At 41.6% G+C, this 23,620-nt stretch overlaps 1 protein-coding gene across 1 annotated transcript in view; it reads right to left on the bottom strand.

Annotated features, from left to right (window-relative positions):
* Window positions 1-23,620, bottom strand: part of LOC134528629 (cell adhesion molecule DSCAM) — a 400,574-nt gene that overhangs the window by 198,759 nt on the left and 178,195 nt on the right. Inside the window, exon 2 of the mRNA XM_063362381.1 lies at window positions 5,818-5,966. Coding sequence (XP_063218451.1) covers window positions 5,818-5,887 — 70 coding nt within the window. The 5' untranslated portion in view covers window positions 5,888-5,966. The remainder of the gene's footprint in view (window positions 1-5,817; window positions 5,967-23,620) is intronic.

Below are 23,620 nucleotides of genomic sequence, written 5' to 3'. Positions count from 1 at the left end.
TGCCGCGTGCAGTGGACATGTTGGAGAACACGCGAGTCGTGGCTATGTCGAGGCACGTGAGCTCATCTTGGTGCCGCGTGCAGTGGACATGTTGGAGAGCACGCGAGTCGTGGCTGTATCGAGGCAAGTGCGCTCACCTTGGTGCCGCGTGCAGTGGACATGTTGGAGAACACACGAGTCGTGGCTATGTCGAGGCACGTGAGCTCATCTTGCTGCCGCGTGCTGTGGACATGTTGGAGAGCACGCGAGTCGTGACTGTGTCGAGAAACGTGAGCTCACCTTGGTGCCGCGTGCAGTGGACATGTTGGAGAGCACGCGAGTCGTGGCTGTATCGAGGCAAGTACGCTCACCTTGGTGCCGCGTGCAGTGGACATGTTGGAGAACACGCGAGTCGTGGCTCTGTCGAGGCACGTGAGCTCACCATGGTGCCGCGTGCAGTGGACATGATGGAGAGCACGCGAGTCGTAGCTGTGTTGAGGCAAGTGCGCTCACCTTGGTTCCGCGTGCAGTGGACACGTTGGAGAGCACGCGAGTCGTGGCTGTATCGAGGCAAGTGCGCTCACCTTGGTGCCGCGTTCAGTGGACATGTTGGAGAACACGCGAGTCGTGGCTATGTCAAGGCACGTGAGCTCACCATGGTGCCGCGTGCAGTGGACATGTTGGAGAGCACGCGAGTCGTGGCTGTATCGAGGCAAGTGCGCTCACCTTGGTGCCGCGTGCAGTGGACATGTTGGAGAACACACGAGTCGTGGCTATGTCGAGGCACGTGAGATCATCTTGGTGCCACGTGCAGTGGACATGTTGGAGAGCACGCGAGTCGTGGCTGTATCGAGGCAAGTGCGCTCACCTTGGTGCCGCGTGCAGTGGACATGTTGGAGAGCACGCGATTCTTGGCTGTGTTGAGGCAAGTGCGCTCACCTTGGTGCCACGTGCAGTGGACATGTTGGAGAGCACGCGAGTCATGGCTGTGTCGAGGCAAGTGCGTTCACCTCGGTGCCGCGTGCAGTGAACATGTTGGAGAGCTCGCGGGTCGTGGCTATGTCGAGGCACGTGAGCTCACCTTGGTGCCGCGTGCAGTGGACATGTTGGAGAGCACGCGAGTCGTGGCTATGTCGAGTCACGTGAGCTCACCATTTTGCCGCGTGCTGTGGACATGTTGGAGAGCACGCGATTATTGGCTGTTTTGAGGCAAGTGCGCTCACCTTGGTGCCGCGTGCAGTGGACATGTTGGAGAGCACGCGAGTCATGGCTGTGTCGAGGCAAGTGCGCTCACCTCGGTGCCGCGTGCAGTGAACATGTTGGAGAGCTCGCGGGTCGTGGCTATGTCGAGGCACGTGAGCTCACTTTGGTGCCGCGTGCAGTGGACATGTTGGAGAGCACGCGAGTCGTGGCTGTATCGAGGCAAGTGCGCTCACCTTGGTGCCGCGTGCAGTGGACATGTTGGAGAACACACGAGTCGTGGCTATGTCGAGGCACGTGAGCTAACCTTGGTGCCGCGTGCAGTGGACATGTTGGAGAGCACGCGAGTCGTGGCTGTGTTGAGGCAAGTGCGCTCACCTTGGTGCCGCGTGCAGTGGACATGTTGGAGAGCACGCGAGTCGTGGCTGTGTCGAGGCAAGTGAGCTCACCTTGGTGCCGCGTGCAGTGGACATGTTGGAGAGCACGCGAGTCGTGGCTGTATCGAGGCAAGTGCGCTCACCTTGGTGCCGCGTGCAGTGGACATGTTGGAGAACACGCGAGTCGTGGCTATGTCGAGGCACGTGAGCTAACCTTGGTGCCGCGTGCAGTGGACATGTTGGAGAGCACGCGAGTCGTGGCTGTGTTGAGGCAAGTGCGCTCACCTTGGTGCCGCGTGCAGTGGACATGTTGGAGAGCACTCGAGTCGTGGCTGTGTCGAGGCAAGTGAGCTCACCTTGGTGCCGCGTGCAGTGGACATGTTGGAGAGCACGCGAGTCATGGCTGTGTCGAGGCAAGTGCGCTCACCTCGGTGCCGCGTGCAGTGAACATGTTGGAGAGCTCGCGGGTCGTGGCTATGTCGAGGCAAGTGAGCTCACCTTGGTGCCTCGTGTAGTGGACATGTTGGAGAGCACGCGAGTCGTGGCTGTATCGAGGCAAGTGCGCTCGGCTTGGTGCCGCGTGCAGTGGACTTGTTGGAGAACACGCGAGTCGTGGCTATGTCGAGGTACGTGAGCTCACCTTGGTGCCGCGTGCAGTGGACATGTTGGAGAGCACGCGAGTCGTGGCTGTATCGAGGCATGTGCGCTCAACTTGGTGCCGCGTGCAGTGGATATGTTGGAGAACACTCGAGTCGTGGCTATGTCGAGGTACGTGCGCTCACCTTGGTGCCGCGTGCAGTGGACATGTTGGAGAACACGCGAGTCGTGGCTATGTCGAGGTACGTGAGCTCACCTTGGTGTCGCGTGCTGTGGACATGTTGGAGAGCACGCGAGTCGTTGCTATGTCGAGGTACGTGAGCCTACCTTGGTGCCGCGTGCAGTGGACATGTTGGAGAGCACGCGAGTCGTGGCTGTATCGAGGCAAGTGCGCTCACCTTGGTGCCGCGTGCAGTGGACATGTTGGAGAGCACGCGAGTCGTGGCTGTGTCTAGGCAAGTGCGCTCACCTTGGTGCCGCGTGCAGTGGACATGTTGGAGAACACGCGAGTCGTGGCTGTGTCTAGGCAAGTGCGCTCACCTTGGTGCCGCGTGCAGTGGACATGTTGGAGAGCACGCGAGTCGTGGCTATGTCCAGGTACGTGAGCTCACCTAGGTGCTGCATGCAGTGGACATGTTGGAGAGCACGCGAGTCGTGGCTGTATCGAGGCAAGTGCGCTCACCTTGGTGCCGCGTGCAGTGGACATGTTGGAGAACACGCGAGTCGTGGCTATGTCGAGGCACGTGAGCTCACCTTGGTGCCGCGTGCAGTAAACATGTTGGAGAGCTCGCGGGTCGTGGCTATGTCGAGGCACGTGAGCTCACCTTAGTGCCGCGTGCAGTGGACATGTTGGAGAGCACGCGAGTCGTGGCTGTATCGAGGCAAGTGCGCTCACCTAGGTGCCGCGTGCTGTGGACATGTTGGAGAGCACGCGAGTCGTGGCTGTGTCTAGGCAAGTGCGCTCACCTTGGTGCCGCGTGCAGTGGACATGTTGGAGAGCACGCGAGTCGTGGCTATGTCGAGGAACGTGCGCTCACCTTGGTGCCGCATGCAGCGGACATGTTGGAGAGCACGCAAGTCGTGGCTGTGTCGAGGCACGTGCGCTCACCTTGGTGCCGCATGCAGTGGACATGTTGGAGAGCACGCGAGTCGTGGCTGTATCGAGGCACGTGCGCTCACCTTAATGCCGCGTGCAGTGGACATGTTGGAGAGCACGCGAGTCGTGGCTGTGTCTAGGCAAGTGCGCTCACCTTGGTGCCGCGTGCAGTGGACAAGTTGGAGAGCACGCGAGTCGTGGCTGTATCGAGGCACGTGCGCTCACCTTAATGCCGCGTGCAGTGGACATGTTGGAGAGCACGCGAGTCGTGGCTGTGTCTAGGCAAGTGCGCTCACCTTGGTGCCGCGTGCAGTGGACAAGTTGGAGAGCACGCGAGTCGTGGCTGTGTCTAGGCAAGTGCGCTCACCTTGGTGCCGCGTGCAGTGGACATGTTGGAGAGCACGCGAGTCGTGGCTATGTCGAGGTACGTGAGCTCACCTTGGTGCCGCATGCAGTGGACATGTTGGAGAGCACGCGAGTCGTGGCTGTATCGAGGCAAGTGCGCTCACCTTGGTGCCGCGTGCAGTGGACATGTTGGAGAACACGCGAGTCGTGGCTATGTCGAGGCACGTGCGCTCACCTTGGTGCCGCATGCAGTGGACATGTTGGAGAGCACGCGAGTCGTGGCTGTGTCGAGGCACGTGCGCTCACCTTGGTGCCGCATGCAGTGGACATGTTGGAGAGCACGCGAGTCGTGGGTGTGTCGAGGCACTTGAGCTCATCTTGGTGCCGCGTGGAGTGGACATGTTGGAGAGCACGCGAGTCGTGGCTGTGTCGAGGCACTTGAGCTCATCTTGGTGCCGCGTGCAGTGGACATGTTGGAGAGCACGCGAGTCGTGGGTGTGTCGAGGCACTTGAGCTTATCTTGGTGCCGCGTGCAGTGGACATGTTGGAGAGCACGCGAGTCGTGGGTGTGTCGAGGCACGTGAGCTCATCTTGGTGCCGCATGCAGTGGACATGTTGGAGAGCACGCGTGTCGTGGCTGTGTCGAGGCACTTGAGCTCATCTTGGTGCCGCGTGCAGTGGACATGTTGGAGAGCACGCGAGTCGTGGGTGTGTCGAGGCACGTGAGCTCACCTTGGTGCCGCGTTCAGTGGACATGTTGGAGAGCACGCGAGTCGTGGCTGTGTCGAGGCACTTGAGCTCATCTTGGTGCCGCGTGCAGTGGACATGTTGGAGAGCACGCGAGTCGTGGGTGTGTCGAGGCACGTGAGCTCACCTTGGTGCCGGGTGCAGTAGACATGTTAGAGTGCATGCGAGTCGTGGCTGTGTCGAGGCACTTGAGCTCATCTTGGTGCCGCGTGCAGTGGACATGTTGGAGAGCACGCGAGTCGTGGCTGTGTCGAGGCACTTGAGCTCATCTTGGTGCCGCGTGCAGTGGACATGTTGGAGAGCACGCGAGTCGTGGCTTTGTCGAGGCACGTGAGCTCATCTTGGTGCCGCGTGCAGTGGACATGTTGGAGAGCACGCGAGTCGTGGGTGTGTCGAGGCACGTGAGCTCATCTTGGTGCCGCGTGCAGTGAACATGTTGGAGAGCACGCGAGTCGTGGCTGTGTCGAGGCACGTGAGCTCATCTTGGTGCCGCGTGCAGTGGACATGTTGGAGAGCACGCGAGTCGTGGCTGTGTCGAGGCACGTGAGCTCATCTTGGTGCCGCGTGCAGTGGACATGTTGGAGAGCACGCGTGTCGTGGGTGTGTCGAGGCACGTGAGCTCACCTTGGTGCCGCGTGCAGTGGACATGTTAGAGTGCATGCGAGTCGTGGCTGTGTCGAGGCACTTGAGCTCATCTTGGTGCCGCGTGCAGTGGACATGTTGGAGAGCACGCGAGTCGTGGCTGTGTCGAGGCACTTGAGCTCATCTTGGTGCCGCGTGCAGTGGACATGTTGGAGAGCACGCGAGTCGTGGCTGTGTCGAGGCACTTGAGCTCATCTTGGTGCCGCGTGCAGTGGACATGTTGGAGAGCACGCGAGTCGTGGCTGTGTTGAGGCACGTGAGCTCATCTTGGTGCCGCGTGCAGTGGACATGTTGGAGAGCACGCGAGTCGTGGGTGTGTCGAGGCACGTGAGCTCACCTTGGTGCCGCGTGCAGTGGACATGTTAGAGTGCATGCGAGTCGTGGCTGTGTCGAGGCACTTGAGCTCATCTTGGTGCCGCGTGCAGTGGACATGTTGGAGAACACGCGAGTCGTGGGTGTGTCGAGGCACGTGAGCTCACCTTGGTGCCGCGTGCAGTGGACATGTTAGAGTGCATGCGAGTCGTGGCTGTGTCGAGGCACGTGAGCTCACCTTGGTGCCGCGTGCAGTGGACATGTTGGAGAGCACGCGAGTCGGGGCTGTGTCGAGGCACTTGAGCTCATCTTGGTGCCGCGTGCAGTGGACATGTTGGAGAGCACGCGAGTCGTGGGTGTGTCGAGGCACGTGAGCTCATCTTGGTGCCGCGTGCAGTGGACATGTTGGAGAGCACGCGAGTTTTGTCTGTGTCGAGGTACGTGCGCTTACCTTGGTGCCGCGTGCAGTGGACATGTTAGAGTGCATGCGAGTCGTGGCTGTGTTGATGCACGTGTTCTCACCTTGGTGTCGCGTGCAGTGGACATGTTGGAGAGCGCAGCCAATGAGCAGCAGCCACGTGGCTCTAGTCATCTCGTCATTGCAGCTCCGCCCACGTGGTGTGCACAGCGCCTGGGTGCCTGGCTTCCCTGGCTTCCCTGGCTTCCCGCGCCTGGAACACACACATCTCACACGCCTGAGCGTGTCTTTCCTGCACACACACCTGCACTAACTACAGTATGTGCCTAAAGGAAAGTCACAGTTATCAGTTCTAATAGTGTTAACTCCAAGCATTTGAAATCATTGGTTTAAAGTAGAGACCGGAAAAATTTGCGGGTTTCAATGAACCTCCAGGATAAACCCCACTATCCTCTACACACTCGGGCAAATGTCTACTGTTCATCGGCTGTTGACTTGCGAGTAGGGACCGGAAAAATTCGCGGGTTCAATGACATGTAGGATGAACTCTATAGTTCTACGTACAATCGGTCAAATGTGACCCACTATTTGGATGCTTTCTTGTGAGACGTCAAACGAAGCAGCCTCTGATTCGATAAAGCTTTGGTTGGGTGTTTCTCATTGGCTCAGAGTCATCCAGGTGATTTGTGAGCCAATAGCAGAGGCAGCACTGAGGTATAGCTATTTGCTTTTTTGCCTATCGCCAAATGAACTCGCGAATTTTTCCGGTCTCTACTTTTTGGTCAAGCTGTATAGTCCCCGAATTCCTTTCACTCAAAGCTATATCTGACATTCCTATATATAATACATACTTTCTAGAATGCTGATAGGTCAATAACAATGTGGGTTACACATGATTGGGTAAATGTTTCTCCTTGTTTTTAACAGGCTCAGGGTTGTGTCAAGAGCACTGCAGTCCAATCATCAACATGAAACAGACATAGGTATATGTGCTTCAAGTCTACTTTGCTACACGACGAATCTTCAAAATAACCGTGGCTATATATTCGTAGAGAAAACTTTCATTTAATTATTTAAGACCCCAACTATTAAAAGTGTATTTAAACCGTAAGCAGTATATTATTTTACAAAAATTAAATATTTTAACACTTAAAATACCTTACTTTAGTCAAAATTTACATACTGCATCAACCTAACAGCGAGATAAAATTTAACAAACGCAAAAAAAATTTTCTTTGATGACATTCTGATTTTAGCTTGGATGTATTTAAAGGAAATATATTTATGAATTTTTTTGAAAAAAGCTTTATATATACCACACAAAAAGGAACTTAGTGTCTATCATGTATCTAGGTGTTTTTTTAACTTATTTTAATAGTTGCCAATATAATTGTTTTGATAATAATATATATTCTATTAGACAATCACTTATTAAACATATTAAATAAATGATAAAATCTCCTTGCAAGCCTAATAATGAAGATAGTAATGCCATACAAATCGGTTGAATTGGTTTATTAGCGAGTGTTAACTGCATAAAGAACTATGTTCACATTAATGGTTGGTGGTAACAAAGTTTTTCCATATTAATACATATATAGTTGCAACAGTGTATAATTGTTCTGATCATAAACGTTTTTTAAAGTGATAAAAATTATTTATTTCATGTTGATGCTATATATACTATACAGTAATCGACAATCATCAAAATTACTTTGGAAATATTTTCCTGCTCTTTTAGAAAAGATTCCTTTAAAACTAGTGGCAAAGACATAGTTTATAATACCACAAGAAAATATTGCAACTTTGTACAACACATAACAATGGTTATTTTTGCATATATAAATTACGTTTTTTGAGATAATACTGAATATTTATTACAAAATTGCAGTATAATTTTATATTTTAGTTGATGTCTCATTCAAACATATAATTTTTTTAAACCATTAAAAGGATAATAAAATATTCAATAATTGTACTCAATTAGGTTTTATTATGTTTATTAATGCGCACGCTTAATGCTGGAAAGCTATTCAGGGAACAGTTTACAAATAACTTTAACTATTGGAGGTACTGGGACAACACAAAGCTTAAATTCCCGGGTAAGAGTCCAAACCAAGTATTACTGCGAACATATTTTAGTAGTGATAAAATTGATTTCATGTAAATGTACGAATTTAAAAAAAAAATTGTGACTTCGCATAAATGTTTCTGACCCATTTACAAAATACAAATTTATGGTTCTGCTTCTTGGTCTCACGAACGGCGACATTAGCGATCAATGCCGTCGGGAGTTGGCATTTGTTGAATACCCGATGAGATCTGGAGACATTCAGCAGGAAGCACTCACCGGGAAACAACAGCCATAAGCCCAGGAAGGCAGGGTGAAGAAGACCGAGTCGAAAAACGTAGGGGGCTTGCCACCTCGTGATGGGCTTTGCGTACTTTCAAGTTTCCATTTTCGTGGGTGTTTATGTATTGAAAATGTTCCTGCTGAAAAAAAGACAATACTCGACTATAACAGAGAAGGAAAGTAAAGAGATGTCTCTGCTGATTTCTCAATTATTTTTAATCTTCAGCAGTCTCGTCCTTTCGAAGAAAGTTTAATAGATTGTCGAGGACGACTACGGAATGGAAAAAATAAATAAAACGCGAGATCGTACAACGGTATTTTCAGTCTGAGACAAGTTTACACTCCAAAGAAACAAAATAACATTTCGTTACGCGACATTGAGTTCGGAAGGAAGATGTCTGCAGGGTCGGAACCGGTGGGCCGCGTGAGACGACTAAGCATTCTCTGCAGACACTTCACCAGAAGAGCGTCGCCGTACCTCGTTTGTCATCGGCGGCTGAACGAGTTTCGCAGGCCAGTCAAGGAAATCACGTCGCCTAGAACCTTTGAAGTGCTACAGCCCTGAAAGCAATAGCAAAAAAAAAAATAATAAAAATTGGTTGTCTGTTAAGTCGGTTTACGGACGATAGTTTAATGTGACACATTGATGAAATGTTTACATACTTTTATGAATAAAATTGAATCATTTTTATTGAATTGTCACTATTTTGTATGGATACAAAGAAGGAGTGAAATGAAATCTACAATTTAATTGATAAATTTACTTTTATTTGCACTCATTAATTCAAATATGTTTATTACTTTACCGAAGAGATTATTATAACTATAACGTTTATACATGTTTGCTATTTAACTTCTTCCAATCTGTGTTTTTCTGTTAAGGATAGGACGATGATAGGAAAAGTAGGAAACGAATGGGAGTTATTCAAGTATAATGTGCCTCGAAAAAGTTAAATCGATGTTTGTTCCAATCGAGTGGAAGAGAGATAGATGCGGCGCAAGCGTACAATGAGCGAAACGGGACACAGATTAACGGGACAATGTGCGTAACGGGACACTTTTTCGTGCGTGCAGCCGGCGTTCATCGATTTATTAATCGTTGTCACGTCAAAAAAATATTCCGAAACGTCCACTGAAAATTGGGTCTATTTGTGTTAACCGAGAATCAGATCGAGGAATAATAATTGATGGTAAACAATTGCAGCAAAAAAAATATAGTAACTAGAGAAAAATACTATTTTTTTAGTGCACGTGATTTCAAACGTGTGATTTATGCTTTGTCTAACGGTTCATAGTGTGCAATACAGTAAGCACGAGAAGTTCATTCTTGTCAATTATGCCCCTGTGGTTAAGCGGTCTGATGGTTACGTTCTGCTAATACATCTCGGATTCAATCACCAGCGAGTTCAGGCCCGGATATTTTGCAAGTGCAAAACCGGGTGGATGTTTTAATTTTTTTTAAGCTATCCGTCTATTTAGCGGGTTTCCTCGGGATACTCCACCCCCCCCCCCCCCCCCCCCCCCCGTTCTTTCCACGCTACTCAATTTCACGGAAGGAGCCAGGTGGTGCATTGATCAACACACTTCACTTACGTTCCAGGGGTTCCGCGATTGAATCGCGGTTCGGTCATTCTTACTTATGTACTCCTATGCATAGAAGAAAAAATTTCTGTGCTTTTACGAAAGATTCCTTTGGAAACCATTTGCCAAGAAATACGAGAATGATATTGCATCTTTATACAACACATGACTATACGTCTTTCAAGATAATAATTGAGTATTTTCTTTCGAAACCGGCGCATAATTTTATATTTTATATATTTTTTTTAAACCATATGAGACCTGATACAATATTCAACAAATAAACTTTGTTTTGTTTTATGGTGCTTATTAATGTGCGCAGTTAGCACTGGAAAGCTACTCAGGGAACGGTTTACAAATAACTTTAACTACCGGAGGCAGAGGTACAACACTGATCATAAATGCCCGGGTAAGAATCTGAACTCAGTATTACTGCTAGCACCTTTTTTTTTGTAGTGATGCAGGTTTTTTTCCCCTTGAGAGTACAAATTTACAAATATCTGAAAATTTACATGAATATTTCTGTTACATTTACAAAAAAATTGGTTGTCTGTAAAGTCGGTTTACGGACGATAGTTTAACGTGACACGTCATAAAAAAACATTGATGAAATGATTGCATACCTTTAATGAATAAAATTGAATAATTTTTATTAAATTATCACTATTTTGTATGTATACAAAGAAGTAGTGAAATGAAATTTACAATTTAATTGATAAATGTACTTTTATTCGTACTCATTAATTCAAATATGTTTATTACTTTAACGAGATTATTTTAACTTTAACTTTTATACATGTTTGCTATCTAACTTCTTCCAATATGTGTTATTCTGTTAAGGATAGGACGATGATAGGAAAAGTAGGAAACGAATGGGAGGGTTTCAAGTTTAATGTGCCTCGAAAAAGTCAAATCGATGGTTGTTCCATTCGAGTGGAAGAGAGATAGATGCAGCGCAAGCGTGCAATGAGCGTAACGGGACAATGTGCGTTACGGGACACTTTTCCGTGCGTGCAGCCGGCGTTCAACGATTTATTAGATGTTGTCACGTCAAAGAAAAACATATCCCAACGTGCCTGTTGAGTGCAGTTGAGTGTTGAGTCTCTTATGTCCTCGCTGTCGTCGGGGGTAGCCCGTCGTGCATTCAGTCATGCATCCGAACTCGGATCACGTCGGCGAGGCACAAGCGATCCGACCACTCACCGCGGATCCTCGAGAAGAAGAGGGATGTGGTTCGGAGTCGTTACCCGTCCCCCTCTGCAGTTCCACGAAACCTTTCCCCCCTCCACACCGAGTCCTTACGGGAGCCCCATTAAACATTAAGACCGGGAGAGAGGGAAAAAAAAAAAAGTTTACGAAGCTAAAACCACACGTTCAGGAGCCCCATTTGGAAATACCACGTCCACAAAAACATCGACACACCTCTAAAGCGGCCCGTGCACGTACGAGTCTGGTCCCAGAGCCAAGCTCGGACATCTTAGACCGCGCACGGTACGAACACACTTCCAAGTTAGCTCGTGAATGTTTGGTATTCAAAATTCAGTTGTCGAGGCAAGTTGAAACACCCGCGATCGTCTTAAGACGATGTGTGAGAGGGAAAGAATAAATAATGAAACTAATACTTTTGATTTGGGACTTAAAAGTTGTTGCGTCAAAGAACAATATTCACTTTAATATCTAATTTGATTAACTTCATCACATTCGACACTCCTGCCGACACCAATATCATTTCAGGATGGCTTAAGATGGTGTACAGTATAATGACGACACTCTACAGGACTCATGAGTAGATACCGGAAAAATTCGCGGAATCATTTCGTGATAGGCTAAAATACAAATAGTTGTACCTCAGTGCTGCCTCTGCTATTGGCTCACAACTCACCTGGATGACTCTGGGCCAATGAGAAACACCCAACCAAAGCTGTATCGAATCACAGGCTGCTACGTTGGGACGTCTCACAAGACAGCAACCAATGAGTGGGTGGCATTTGACCGAGTGTACGTAGAACTATGGAGTTCATCTTAAAGGTCATTGAACCCGCGAATTTTTCCGGTCCCTACTCATGAGTGCCTCCACGTGGCAGCCGACATGGTTCGCACAGCCTAAAGGTCTGGCGGGTCGAAACACGAGCTTGGCTCGCTTTCTCCCAACAATATACGGACATTCACATTCTTGTAAATATCCTTCACTTACAAAGTTTATATAATATATATATATATTTCTAATTACTTATGTTTTTATTGTTTATTTTAAAATGAATTTTTTTAAAAAAAATTGTTTCACTAAATAGTTTCATATAACAAAACATATGGGCACAAAAATGTATTAAGAGTTGTTAGAGCAATTATAAAAATTAATACTATTAATAATAACATATTTACATAAGGTAACGTAATATACAATGTAATAATGAAATATATAAAATATTAAGATATGAAATGCAATGACAGGGTCTAAATCATGTCTCGGCCTTCATCGGCACCATGCACTTTACCGTTGTGCTACAGGCACACCATAACCTACAACCTTGAGACGTTAACTCATGAATATAATGAAGCTAGTTTAATCACGAATACCCAAAGTTCTGTTTATTTTATATAACAAAAATATTTAAGTTTACAATATATATATAATCATTTGGCACACAAAATTTCTTGGTGAGTCTCCCGACGTCCAGAAACGCGAACGTATGCGCGAGTCCGCCATCTTGGCAGCTTCGCTTCGTGTGTCTGGCAGGAAAGATAACAGCCATTTCCCAGCATTCAACAGTAGTCGTACTGCCTAGTAGTCCTCAGTGCTCAGAGGCTACAACGAGTAGGCGGGAGTCGTGATGTCGACTACCCGTTTTTTTTTTTTTTACATTTGAGAATACCGATAGTAGCAGAAGACGGGTTGTAATAAGCGGGAGTCACGACAAAACTAGGCTCGTGCCGAATCGAGCCTTTGAACTCAACGAACACATAAACCAGCCCGAGACGTATACATTTCGTGAAATGCATTCAGCCAAAGGTATACAACAAGAGCACCAGGTAAATACATAGTACATTCGTAACGGGCGAAGATTATTTGGCAAAAATTTATTCCCGAAACATTTGACAAGATTATACGTTAATATCGTACATTTTTATTAAGAATTTTGCCGCTAAGTAGTGTTAATGACAATTAATTTGGCTGTGACTAATATTTTTAAATTATTTTGTTAATTTGAAACTAAACATAATTCGAGTAGATGTTTGTATATATTAAATTTTTTTTTGTAAAAAGTCATCAAATGAATGACCACTTTAAAGTTAGTTACTGGAAAAAAGGCTACATACACAAAAAGGCTACATACAAAAAAAGCTACATTCAAATAAATATTATACATGTAGGGGAGACCGGGGTAAGTTGGCGAACGGGGTAAGATGACGAATCGTATGTAACTAATCCAGAAACACAGATAGACGGTTGGCGCACCTGTGACCTTGTGTGTCACCATCTGCACCTACTAGGCAGGTGCAGCGGAAATTTCCAGTCAGTTTGAATGTGGCAGTTTTAAGAGGCAGTCTGTTTCGTGAGCCATTGTTGTAATATTGAAGGTACGTATGTTAAGCTATTACGAGAAAAGAGTCCATTTGTTTTAAATGTTTATATATGTAAAATGAAATGCTGACTTTTGGGAGTATTTTAGTGTATAGATTCTTGAAGAAAATTTGTTAATGTTGTTCGTGATCTTGGTAAAGCAAAAATACGGCTGCTGGGGCAAGTTGACGGGGGCAAGATGACGAATTCGTCATCTTGCCCCTGCAATCGTCAACTTGCCATAGGTAATGACAGTGTGAGCATTATTTTGTATTATATGTGTTATTTAAACCAATGATGTACAGATATGACGAACATTTAAGTAAAATAAAAATAATAATGAAATTATAAAATATTATAAATAGTTCCTGTGTTAATAGTCGTAACAATTTTGTTTGATTTTTTTGTAGATGCCTAGGCATATTATAAGCAGAAAACTGAAAGGTGGCGTTGGAGTGACGAAGAGATAGATAGAAGAAGCAGAATGAAGAGAAGAAAAATGAAAGAAAAACAAAGCTCTGATCATTCTGTAGCAAAACCATAAAACCTAAATAGCGTTTCTTGCCCTGCATGTGAAGAAGTTTACGTGGAACCTCCAAATGAAGACTGGATTCAGTGTTCCACATGTTCTGAGTGGTGGCACGAAAACTTTTCCAATTATGAAGTCAAGGAATTATATCAAAGTCGTTCAAATATGTTACAATATATCTTCTTTACATCCTGCACGTTGTTTAGTGTAGGATATCTATAAAACTATTGTTTACTTTGTCCATAAATATATATATTTTGGTTTCGTCATCTTACCCCAATAGGTTCGTCAACTTACCCCACTCCTGGGGCAAGATGACGAATGTGCTAACTAATTGTTTTCTTGTCAATAACTTCGGAACTACGCAAAGTAATACAACCTTTTTACATATTTAGGTAGAAATTAGTATGTACTTCGTATTGGTACCAAATTAGATATCATATATGCTTATTTATCTGTTAAAGGCCATTTCAAAGCTTAACATCGTCAACTTGCCCCGGTCTCACCTACTTTCAAATATTATACTTTAGTGACTGATATTGATTATTGGTCAATATCATTAAAGACATTTATTTATTGTGAATATTAGTGATATATATTGGGTTTATAAACATTTTCAGATGTATTTATATAAGCGAGTTTATGTATCCGTCTATTTACATACTAATTATTACATTGTTATTAGAGAAATAATTAAAATGAATAAATAAAAATAAAAATTCAGCATATTCATATATTTTAATTACTAATTATAATTGATCTCGATTATTTAACAAAATTAAATGATTAATTTTGTACACGTGTTCATATTAATATTAAATTATGAGTATTATTTAAAAAAAGAGGAATTTGATTGAATTTATATTTTACTCCAGTCCTTTTATTAAATTATTTCTATTAATTATTCACGTAAAAAATTAAAGTTAGTTTTTTACCACGCCAATTAAATACAACTTCTAACGTGCGTACATTTTTGTGTATGCGTAGCCATTTTTTCATCATGTAAATATTTCGTTGCATGGTGCGCGCGAATCATAATATTTCACTGTTGTCATTTATTTTTTTAACTTCCCTAAAGAAGTGCAACTTCAAAAAGCATGATCCAAGACATCTTTGAGAAACTACAGCATCCAGTGGTAGTCTGGCTAGGTGACTACCATTATCATACCAGAAAAATATTAGTCTCTAGTTAATGTCGGAGTTTAAAACGAGGAACAAATCCCACGACTCCAGATTTATTATGCAAGTATGTTGAGACCAATTGAAGAATAAAAAATTTGTGCTGCCAATGTTTTATTTATTTTTTTTATTTTGTTAGCTCATATTAGTTGAGTCCGGTTGTTGTTGTTGTATCTGTAGTAGTAGTTGTTGCTGTTGTTAGTTTCCGAGGGTTCTACACTGAGCTTGAACGTTGAACTGACGGTTTCATTCTGCGAATCTCTCCTCTTGTTGGCTGGTGCAAATGGGACAAAATTGATGGGGGGAAGGGTTGGCAAGGAGGGGGGGGGGGTGTGTGTGTGTTCGAAGGGAGCCCCAAACAACCCTCTCTTCCGGCGCTGTTATTACTGTGGTTCGCGCGGTTTAATCATCGCCGGGTGGCAGACTTGCGGGATACAACCCGCGCATCCATCTGCGTGGCTTTGCGTGTCGCGTGTGGCCCGCGGAACCACCCCCCTCCCTTCAGCCCTACGCGCTCCACTGACACCCTTTCCTGTTCAGGCGTCACAAGTTAACAGAAAAAAGTTTTCAAATATGTATTGCACTGTAAAGACCAAACTTTTTTTCTTTCAAAATAATCCTCAAATCTCATATATATGTATGAATAAATATATACATATACATATATATACACATATACATATATATATATATACATATACATATACATATATATATATATATATATATATATATATATATATATATATATATATATATATATATATATATATATATATATAGCCAGTCATGGGGACTATGAACAGAAGTGAAAACTTAAAACTTTGTTTTTAAATGTGTAATATGACATCATTTCTACGTCAAATGTACGTAAGAAAATCAATTTGGTATTATATTAGTACATAATGTTTTAGCCAAAACAGATGTCAGTGGTATGTAAAAATTACGTAAAATTTCATTACCTAGCTATGACTTACCAGTGATGTCAGACCTAGGTCATGTATTCACGTGGTCAAATTAACTTCACTTACTGCTACTACAGCATGTCGGTGAGGCGAACCCATAAGTTTTGCCCCTACCTAAAATCGCTCAACGTGGCTAAAGAAGTTCTCACCAAAAAAAAAAGAAAAATAAAGAATTGAGTTCGCAGGTAACTACGCACATAGTTCATTAAACAGCAATTTTCTTGCACATTCAAGGGAATTTCAGGCCAAAAAAAAAATTCTTTCAAATTTATAATTTTATTATTTATGCAACTGCTGAGATATTGTGGTTTTAAACAATATAAAATTTAATAAATATTTCCCCCTCTTTTCCTGAAATGAATATTCACAGTTAAAACAAGAACTTTCGCGTGATTTAAAAGATGAATATATTAAAAAATATACATAATATGACTGCTGTCGTTATTCTTACAGTTAAAGTACAAATATTGCTAATTGGAAAAGGAAATTAAGTATTCTGAACATACTATCACGCTAAGAATATTGATTATTTTTATCATATTCTGACCGAGAAAACAAACGGATGAGGCTTAAGCAATTTTTAATTTTAAATTCCTGTATGAAGGCAGGGTTCTGAATATATTATTTCTCTTCTAGGAAAGAGAAAGCATTAATATTATCATTCGTTCTTTTTTCCACGGTTTTTTATCGCCTCGCTGTATTTAATGGCAACCATTTGTTTATCGAAATTACCCGAACACGCCTACAATTTGCTGCAAAACCTTTGTAAGTTACTTCGAATTAGCCCCGCTTTTAAACCTTAGGAGTTTTATTTTAAACAAAAAAGTCATCATTTATATTCGAGTTAAACTTGTTATTCTTTTCTCCACATTACTTAGAAATTATTGCCGCCTACTGTTTTGTCAGCCATTATTCGTTTTACTCTTTGTTCTTTTTAAAAACGACTTTTTATTACATTATGAAGTAGCCTAAATCATGGTCCTTTTAACAGAATATTTTATGGATCTAGTTTCTCTTTTAACTGTTAGAATACCATTTACAAGCAACTGTTACTGAAGCAACAATAACATTTATAATTTTAAAGTATTATTTTTGTTTCCTTAATTTAATAAATTCAAGCAAAAAAATTAGTGAATTCAAAGTTAAAAATAAACTCATTTCCTTTGAATACCTCTTATATTCAAAGTATATACATTATTTTACTTATAAATTATTTTTACAGTCAGAAATGACTCCTATGCATTTCATTTTACAGAATTGGTTGATAAAAATTATACTTTAATAAAATTAACCTATTAATGGGAATGTAATATTTGGTTCTTAATTATTAATTAATAAAATTAAATTGAATACAAGGTAACAAAGTGCGTTTATTTTTAAAGACCGATAATAATCAATGACAAATTATTATCTTAAATATTACTTATTTAATAATACTTTTAACAGAAAATAATATTTTATTTCAGTTAAACTTATAGAGAAATCTTAGTAGTTTTATATAACTAAAAGTCCACTAACTTTTATAAGAAAATTTGTGTTTCAAAAGGTACTACAGTTTTTATACTATATTAACTATGAAATGTTTTTCTGTCGTGAGTATTACACTATTATACAACTTACGAGTTAACATGATGTTAATCTTTATGCAACATAGATAGTAAAAAAAAAACGGAAACAAGTGAAAATAAAAGTGCTTATAAATTATACAAAAAAAGTAGAGGTACAAAAGCATAATTTTCTCTCTGACGATTTATTAAAGTAATTATTTATATTATTTTGTCTAAAAAGTGAAAGATTCAACCATAAAATATGTTTATTTATTTATTTATTTTTTCACACAACTGTTTTTTTGCATTGCAAGAAATTAATTATTAATTATATTAGTATGTAGCAATGTATTATCAACCCTCATTCCTTAGAATGTATTTGGTTTAATTTTGTTGCATCTAACACTTTAAAGTAAGCAAATGAACGAGTGCATGACAAATTATTTATCGGATTTATGAAAAGTAAAAAAAAAATAATTTAAGCATATATTTCATAAAAAATATTCCACCCACCCCAATATTAAAGAGCAGCAATAAATCATTAAGAAATAGTTTCCAGCTAGATATTCATATATACAAATATAGGTATATATTTTATTTATTTATTTATTTATTATTTGAGTGCCTACCAACAGTCAAAACCTTTAACAGGTGGGCACTTAACAAATATTAAATTTAACAAATATTGTAATGATCTTTTGATAGATTTAGACCCTTTCCAAAGGGCAAAAATCTCAATGAAAGACATTTTGAACTCTTTATTTTCTTGCAGTTAAGATAACTTCTGATGTAAATAATGTATTATATGTTATTTCATTGATAAGAATTAATTTAAAATTGACAATTTTAGTTATTATAATTTTTTAAGTGTCTTTTGTCATGTGTTTATGTTTGTGTTGTCCCATTTTTATTGTTGTGTTTATCATATGTATATATAAAATATATAATAGCATTGCAGAATAAAACATGGAAACATTTTACATCCCAGAATTTATTCATAAGAAAAAACGAAAACCTTGATGCAACACGTCTCTTCACGGATGTCTGCTGCAGAATTCCTAAAATTCCAATCGCGTAGCAAATTCATAACACGAGGCTGCTTAACACACAAAAATTGGGAGAGAAACAAAAACCGACCGATCAAAAAAACTGACCCCCAAGGTCAAACGTGGCAGGGCGGACGAAGAGTTGTGGTTCGAAGAGCGAAATGTTGGCGGATTGGTTATGGAGGGAGGGATATAGGGGCAGAGTGTGTATCGGAAGCTTTTTGACGTGAACACGTCTTTAAAATTGCTTCCATAGTGGGAGGCGCTTCAAAAAAACGAATGATAACAAAATCGAGGGATACATTTTTTTTTTGCTGCAGCTACACATCTATCATATCCATCACAAAATTTAATTACACCACTGGATAGCCAAAGGATCAAAGACTTTGTTACGCTAAGTGAAGGACTGTGACGCATCGCGCGCGGTGGAGGGGGAAGCTCCACCATTTTGAGGTCATTTTGCTGCGTTTCGAATTTCCATTTTAGTATAACTTTTGACTCGGAGAAGCTAGGATATTCGTTTGAGTTTCAATCGTCAGCTCTCGTCAAAATCTATCGATTGCACGTATAAAATATTTGATGTAAAATAGTTACAGTGAATATATATTGTGTTAAAATAAAAAAAAAATACCGTATTTTATATTTTGTATGGACAATATAATCTGTTACGTACACGTATTCACGCACAACACACGGCCGTGTCCATGACACAGCCACACCCCTCCCTTTTTTTTTGGTGGTTGCGCATGAAGTTTTGGAAACTGCAGTTTCGCTTCGCAGAGGAGCTAAGTGTCGGGCTCCGCTGGGGAAATGTATTCGCCGGGCGGGCGCAGCAGTCCTTATCGAGGCGCGGCAGGCGGGTTTTTCCGCGGGTGGTTTAGCGGCGAAAGGAAGGGGGGGAGGGTGTTAGGTGGTAGGGGTTGTTTCGCACTCGGCTCGCACCGCCAGCCGGGGGAAGACCCGGGTACGAGCCCGATGTGAGGGCGCATCTCGCCGCGGCCTCATCGCGTATATCGATTCTGGCTCATCGCTATCAACTTTCCGCCACGCCGCGCGCGCGTTACTCCCCCCCTCCCTTCGCCAACCCCTTCATTCACCCCTCATTGTTCTAGAACACACCCACAGTCCCCTCACCCCCCTTCCAAACGTCCTGAGCGTTGCGCCCAGCTGCTTGCTCGCTGCAAACAACTTGGAGTACCTCCAAGGAAATGAAGGGCCCTCCCTTCTCGCATAGTCCCCGGCCCTTCTTGTGCACAGGAACTTTGGAGGTAATGTGACAACAAAAAATTTTTTTTTTCGGAAAAAATTGGTTGTCTGTAAAGTAGGTTTACGGACGATAGTTTAACGTGACAACGCCATAACAAAACATTGATGAAATGATTGCATACCTACTTTTATGAATAAAATTGAATAATTTTAATTGAATTATCACTATTTTGTATGGGTACAAAGAAGGAGTGAAATGAAATCTAAAATTTAATTGATTAATTTACTTTTATTTGCACTCATTTATTCAAATATGTTTAATACTTTAACGAACAGAATATTTTAACTATAACTTTTATACATGTTTGCTATTTAACTACTTCCAATCTGTGTTATTCTGTTAAGGATAGGACGATGATAGGAAAGGTAGGAAACTAATGGGAGTGTTTCAAGTTTAATGTGCCTCGAAAAAGTCAAATCGATGGTTGTACCAATCGAGTGGAAGAGAAATAGATGCAGCGCAAGCGTACAATAAGCGTAACGGGACACAACGTAACGGGATAATGTTCGTAACGGGACACTTTTTCGTGCGTGCAGCCGGCGTTCATCGATTTATTAGACGTTGTCCCGTGAAATTTTTTTCATTAAAATCGGATATTAAATAAAGATTTTCAGTATGGTGTCCGTAACGATTATTGATACAGTGGTGACATAATTCAAAATGTATGGTATGTCGTAAGATGATTTTATTACTTTTTATTGAGAATTTTTTAAATACATTAATAAATTACTGGTTTACTCTCGCCGGAAATCGAACCAAGGACCGAAATCGTTTAAATAACTAAACTTTTGAAGTAGACGATTTTTTAAATTTTTTTTGGAATTTTTTCGGAAATTATAGCATTGAAATTATGAATTTTCAAGATGGCGGTCTAAACAAAATATGCAACGGTTTTTTCAAGATGTTTTATTAAAATTTATTTATTGATTTAATAAATTTTAAATCTTTTTTTCATTAAAATCGGATAATAATTAAAGATTTCCAAAATGGCGGACATTACGTCATACTTGCTGACGATATCTATACCTTGAAATAGGTGGTGGAAGGTCAGTATGCCAGCGGCTTCCGTGGAAGAAGTATCGGTCATCATTTTAATTTTTTTGCCCTCACCGGGTTCGAACCGAGGATTCTGAGCTCCATGACGTACGTGTACTTTTATAATTTTTTTAAAAATAATTTTTATTATTAAATTCGATTGATTATTTTTTTATAAATTTTAAAAATTTTCCCGATTTTCTAACATAAAAATTACGGATTTTTATGATGGCGGCCGTAAAGGAAATTGCAACGATGACGGTATAATCCAAGATGGAGGTCATAATCCTAGATGACGTCAGAGGCTTATCGGAGGCTTTAGACATGGATGCTTAAGCCTCTTTTAGGAAATTGTGTTAGGCAAAAAGTATTTTGAGGATTTTTGAAATTATAATTTTTGAATTGAGGAATTTTTTGAGATATTTTAGCTGTTTTTTTTTCTTTAAAAAATGGAAATTTGGGCGATTTTTGTCTAAATTTTGGCTAATTTGAAGGTCAAAGTTCAAGGGCAAGGTCATCCAAGATGGCCACCGTGACGTCACAATCCAAGATGGCGGACAATACCACAACACCACACCCAGAACCCGTGTCCCAGTAGTCCCTTTTTTATACTACTTGCGAGCCTAATTATACTTCCTGGGGGCAGATCATCATTCATCCAAATACCATTAAAAAGTATCATGGGTAGTTCTCGATGGCCACTGAAATTCACATACGCCAGCTTGGTGTGGTTTTCACCATGACCGGCATATATTCTCTTGTATACATATTTTTCCCCAATCAATCTTACCACTTTAGAAGGCTTAACAATGTACAACAAGCAGTTTTAAATTTGATATGGACAGTCATTGATTTGCAGCTTTTTTTTAGAAGTCCATCCAGGCTTGCGAACAAGTCATTGATGATTTATCTGTTTGCCATTGATTATCTGTATGCAGCATTGTTTTCTGGGACCCAAAGTGTCAAGCCATATCGATTATTGAAGTCATTTCACCACCATTCGCCTGATGTTTCTTCGTCACGGTTGACTGTTTAAAAGATGTTGCTTCCCAGAAATCATTGAAAATTTGTAATATAGTTTGCGAATTTGAATGACGGTCAACCCCAATACAAGTTCCTGCATTGAGACGATATGTTTGTAAATTCTTTGTTTATATTCACTTGACAAAGTAAAAGGTTTCCCAAACTTTGGTAAACAGTGTCCCATGTGTCCCAAGTCTACTTCATCCTTGATCCTCGTAATAAAATATTTAAGAATGGACAAAGGATCGTTGCATTCTTTCGATGACTTGTACACAGAGTCACCATTTCTCAAATTTGTGTAGCCTTTGTAGATGTCTTGATGGTCATAATTATGATATTTTGTAGCCTTCTGACTTACAAGAACAAAACGTTAGTAATAAACTAGTAATACAGGTGTTATTAAATCGAAACATCTAGGCTCCTAAAATACAAAATGTAGGTTTTTTTAAAATGTAAAGTCAATAGGAAAATAATTTGTTGAATTATTTAGGTTCGAATTCAGTGAGCTTTAAGAGTCAAAAGGCATGGAAGAAATAACTAAAAATAAGTTTTTACTATCGAAACGTTTTTGGTCTTAAATGACTGCCACGTGTTTCCAAGGTTTACGTGGTACTGTTAAATCTGTATAGGACAGTTCTCCTGCAAATCAGGAAAAAGTTCACAATGAGACGTTCTAGAATTAGAGGGCTGGTTTATTGTGGAGTAGAGCTTCTGTGAAGGCAGAGATAAGTTGGCGTTTAAAATTAAATGTTTATGCAAATAAATATGATCCTTAAAATTATTTATGATTTTTCAATTCCGTTTTAAAACAATGGTAAATTTATTGCTAGTATTTATACAAACAATGGTGATATATATGTTTAAAATCATGCGTTAAAGATTCTTTTTTAATAGCAACAATATAAAAATCCATGTTGTTAAAAATTGAATATGTTATTTGTGTGGAAATATTGATAAGATAGTTTAGCCAAATCTTTTGCACGTGGGAAACATTTTTTTGAACACGTCCTTAACGTCGTCCTCAAACTTCATCCTCGCAAAGTTGTTCACCGGGTGTTGCGTGGCAGCGAATGTGTTCAGACGGGAACACAAAGAGAATCAGCGAGGCGATGCTATTGCGATTGTCTCGTGTCTGCGCTCTGGCGAAGCGCGAGCGACGTGTGCCGTTGTGCAGTTCTGCCAACTCCGGCGTGCAAACACGGGCGCATTATTAAACGGTAACGGAACAACGTTTCGCGGCTGTTGTTGCCTTGGTGCGGAGAATGGATCGCGGCCCCTTCCTCACTCCCGCTCCCCGCTGGAATAAAACATGACGTCATCGAGCACGCCCCGGTGATGACGAGACACAGGGGTCAGTCCGGTTCAACGGTTGGCAACTCAAACGGCCCTATTTGTGCTCAAGTAGTGTATAAAATCGACACGGTAGATAGCGCTGTCATAGCCAGCTCGTTCTTTTGTAAATTCATAGAGAGCGTTAATACTTATAATTAAATAATAATTGAAATTATTTTTATGGTATAACATTTGAGGATTAAATAATAAATAGTAATAAAAACATTCATTATTATATAATATTATTGTTTGTTAAATGTGTCCTTTATATAATAACAGAATATAAATGAAATTAGCATATATATATATTCCATAATGTAAAGAAGAACTGCTTTTATAACGAAAACAATAATTACAGGGTTCTGAAATTATATACAACATCCTGGTAATAAATTAGTATTTGAGGCGTTTATTATAAGAAGTACTTTATTATACCTCCGTTCGAGCTTAAAAATTTTTGTGACAATCAATATTTTTTTAAATTTCAT

This window comes from Bacillus rossius, chromosome 1, assembly GCF_032445375.1.
Source record: "Bacillus rossius redtenbacheri isolate Brsri chromosome 1, Brsri_v3, whole genome shotgun sequence".
In the NCBI taxonomy this organism is placed as follows: domain Eukaryota; kingdom Metazoa; phylum Arthropoda; class Insecta; order Phasmatodea; family Bacillidae; genus Bacillus; species Bacillus rossius.
Note: the sequence above shows the minus strand (reverse complement) of the source record. Positions and strands in the feature narration are given on the sequence as shown.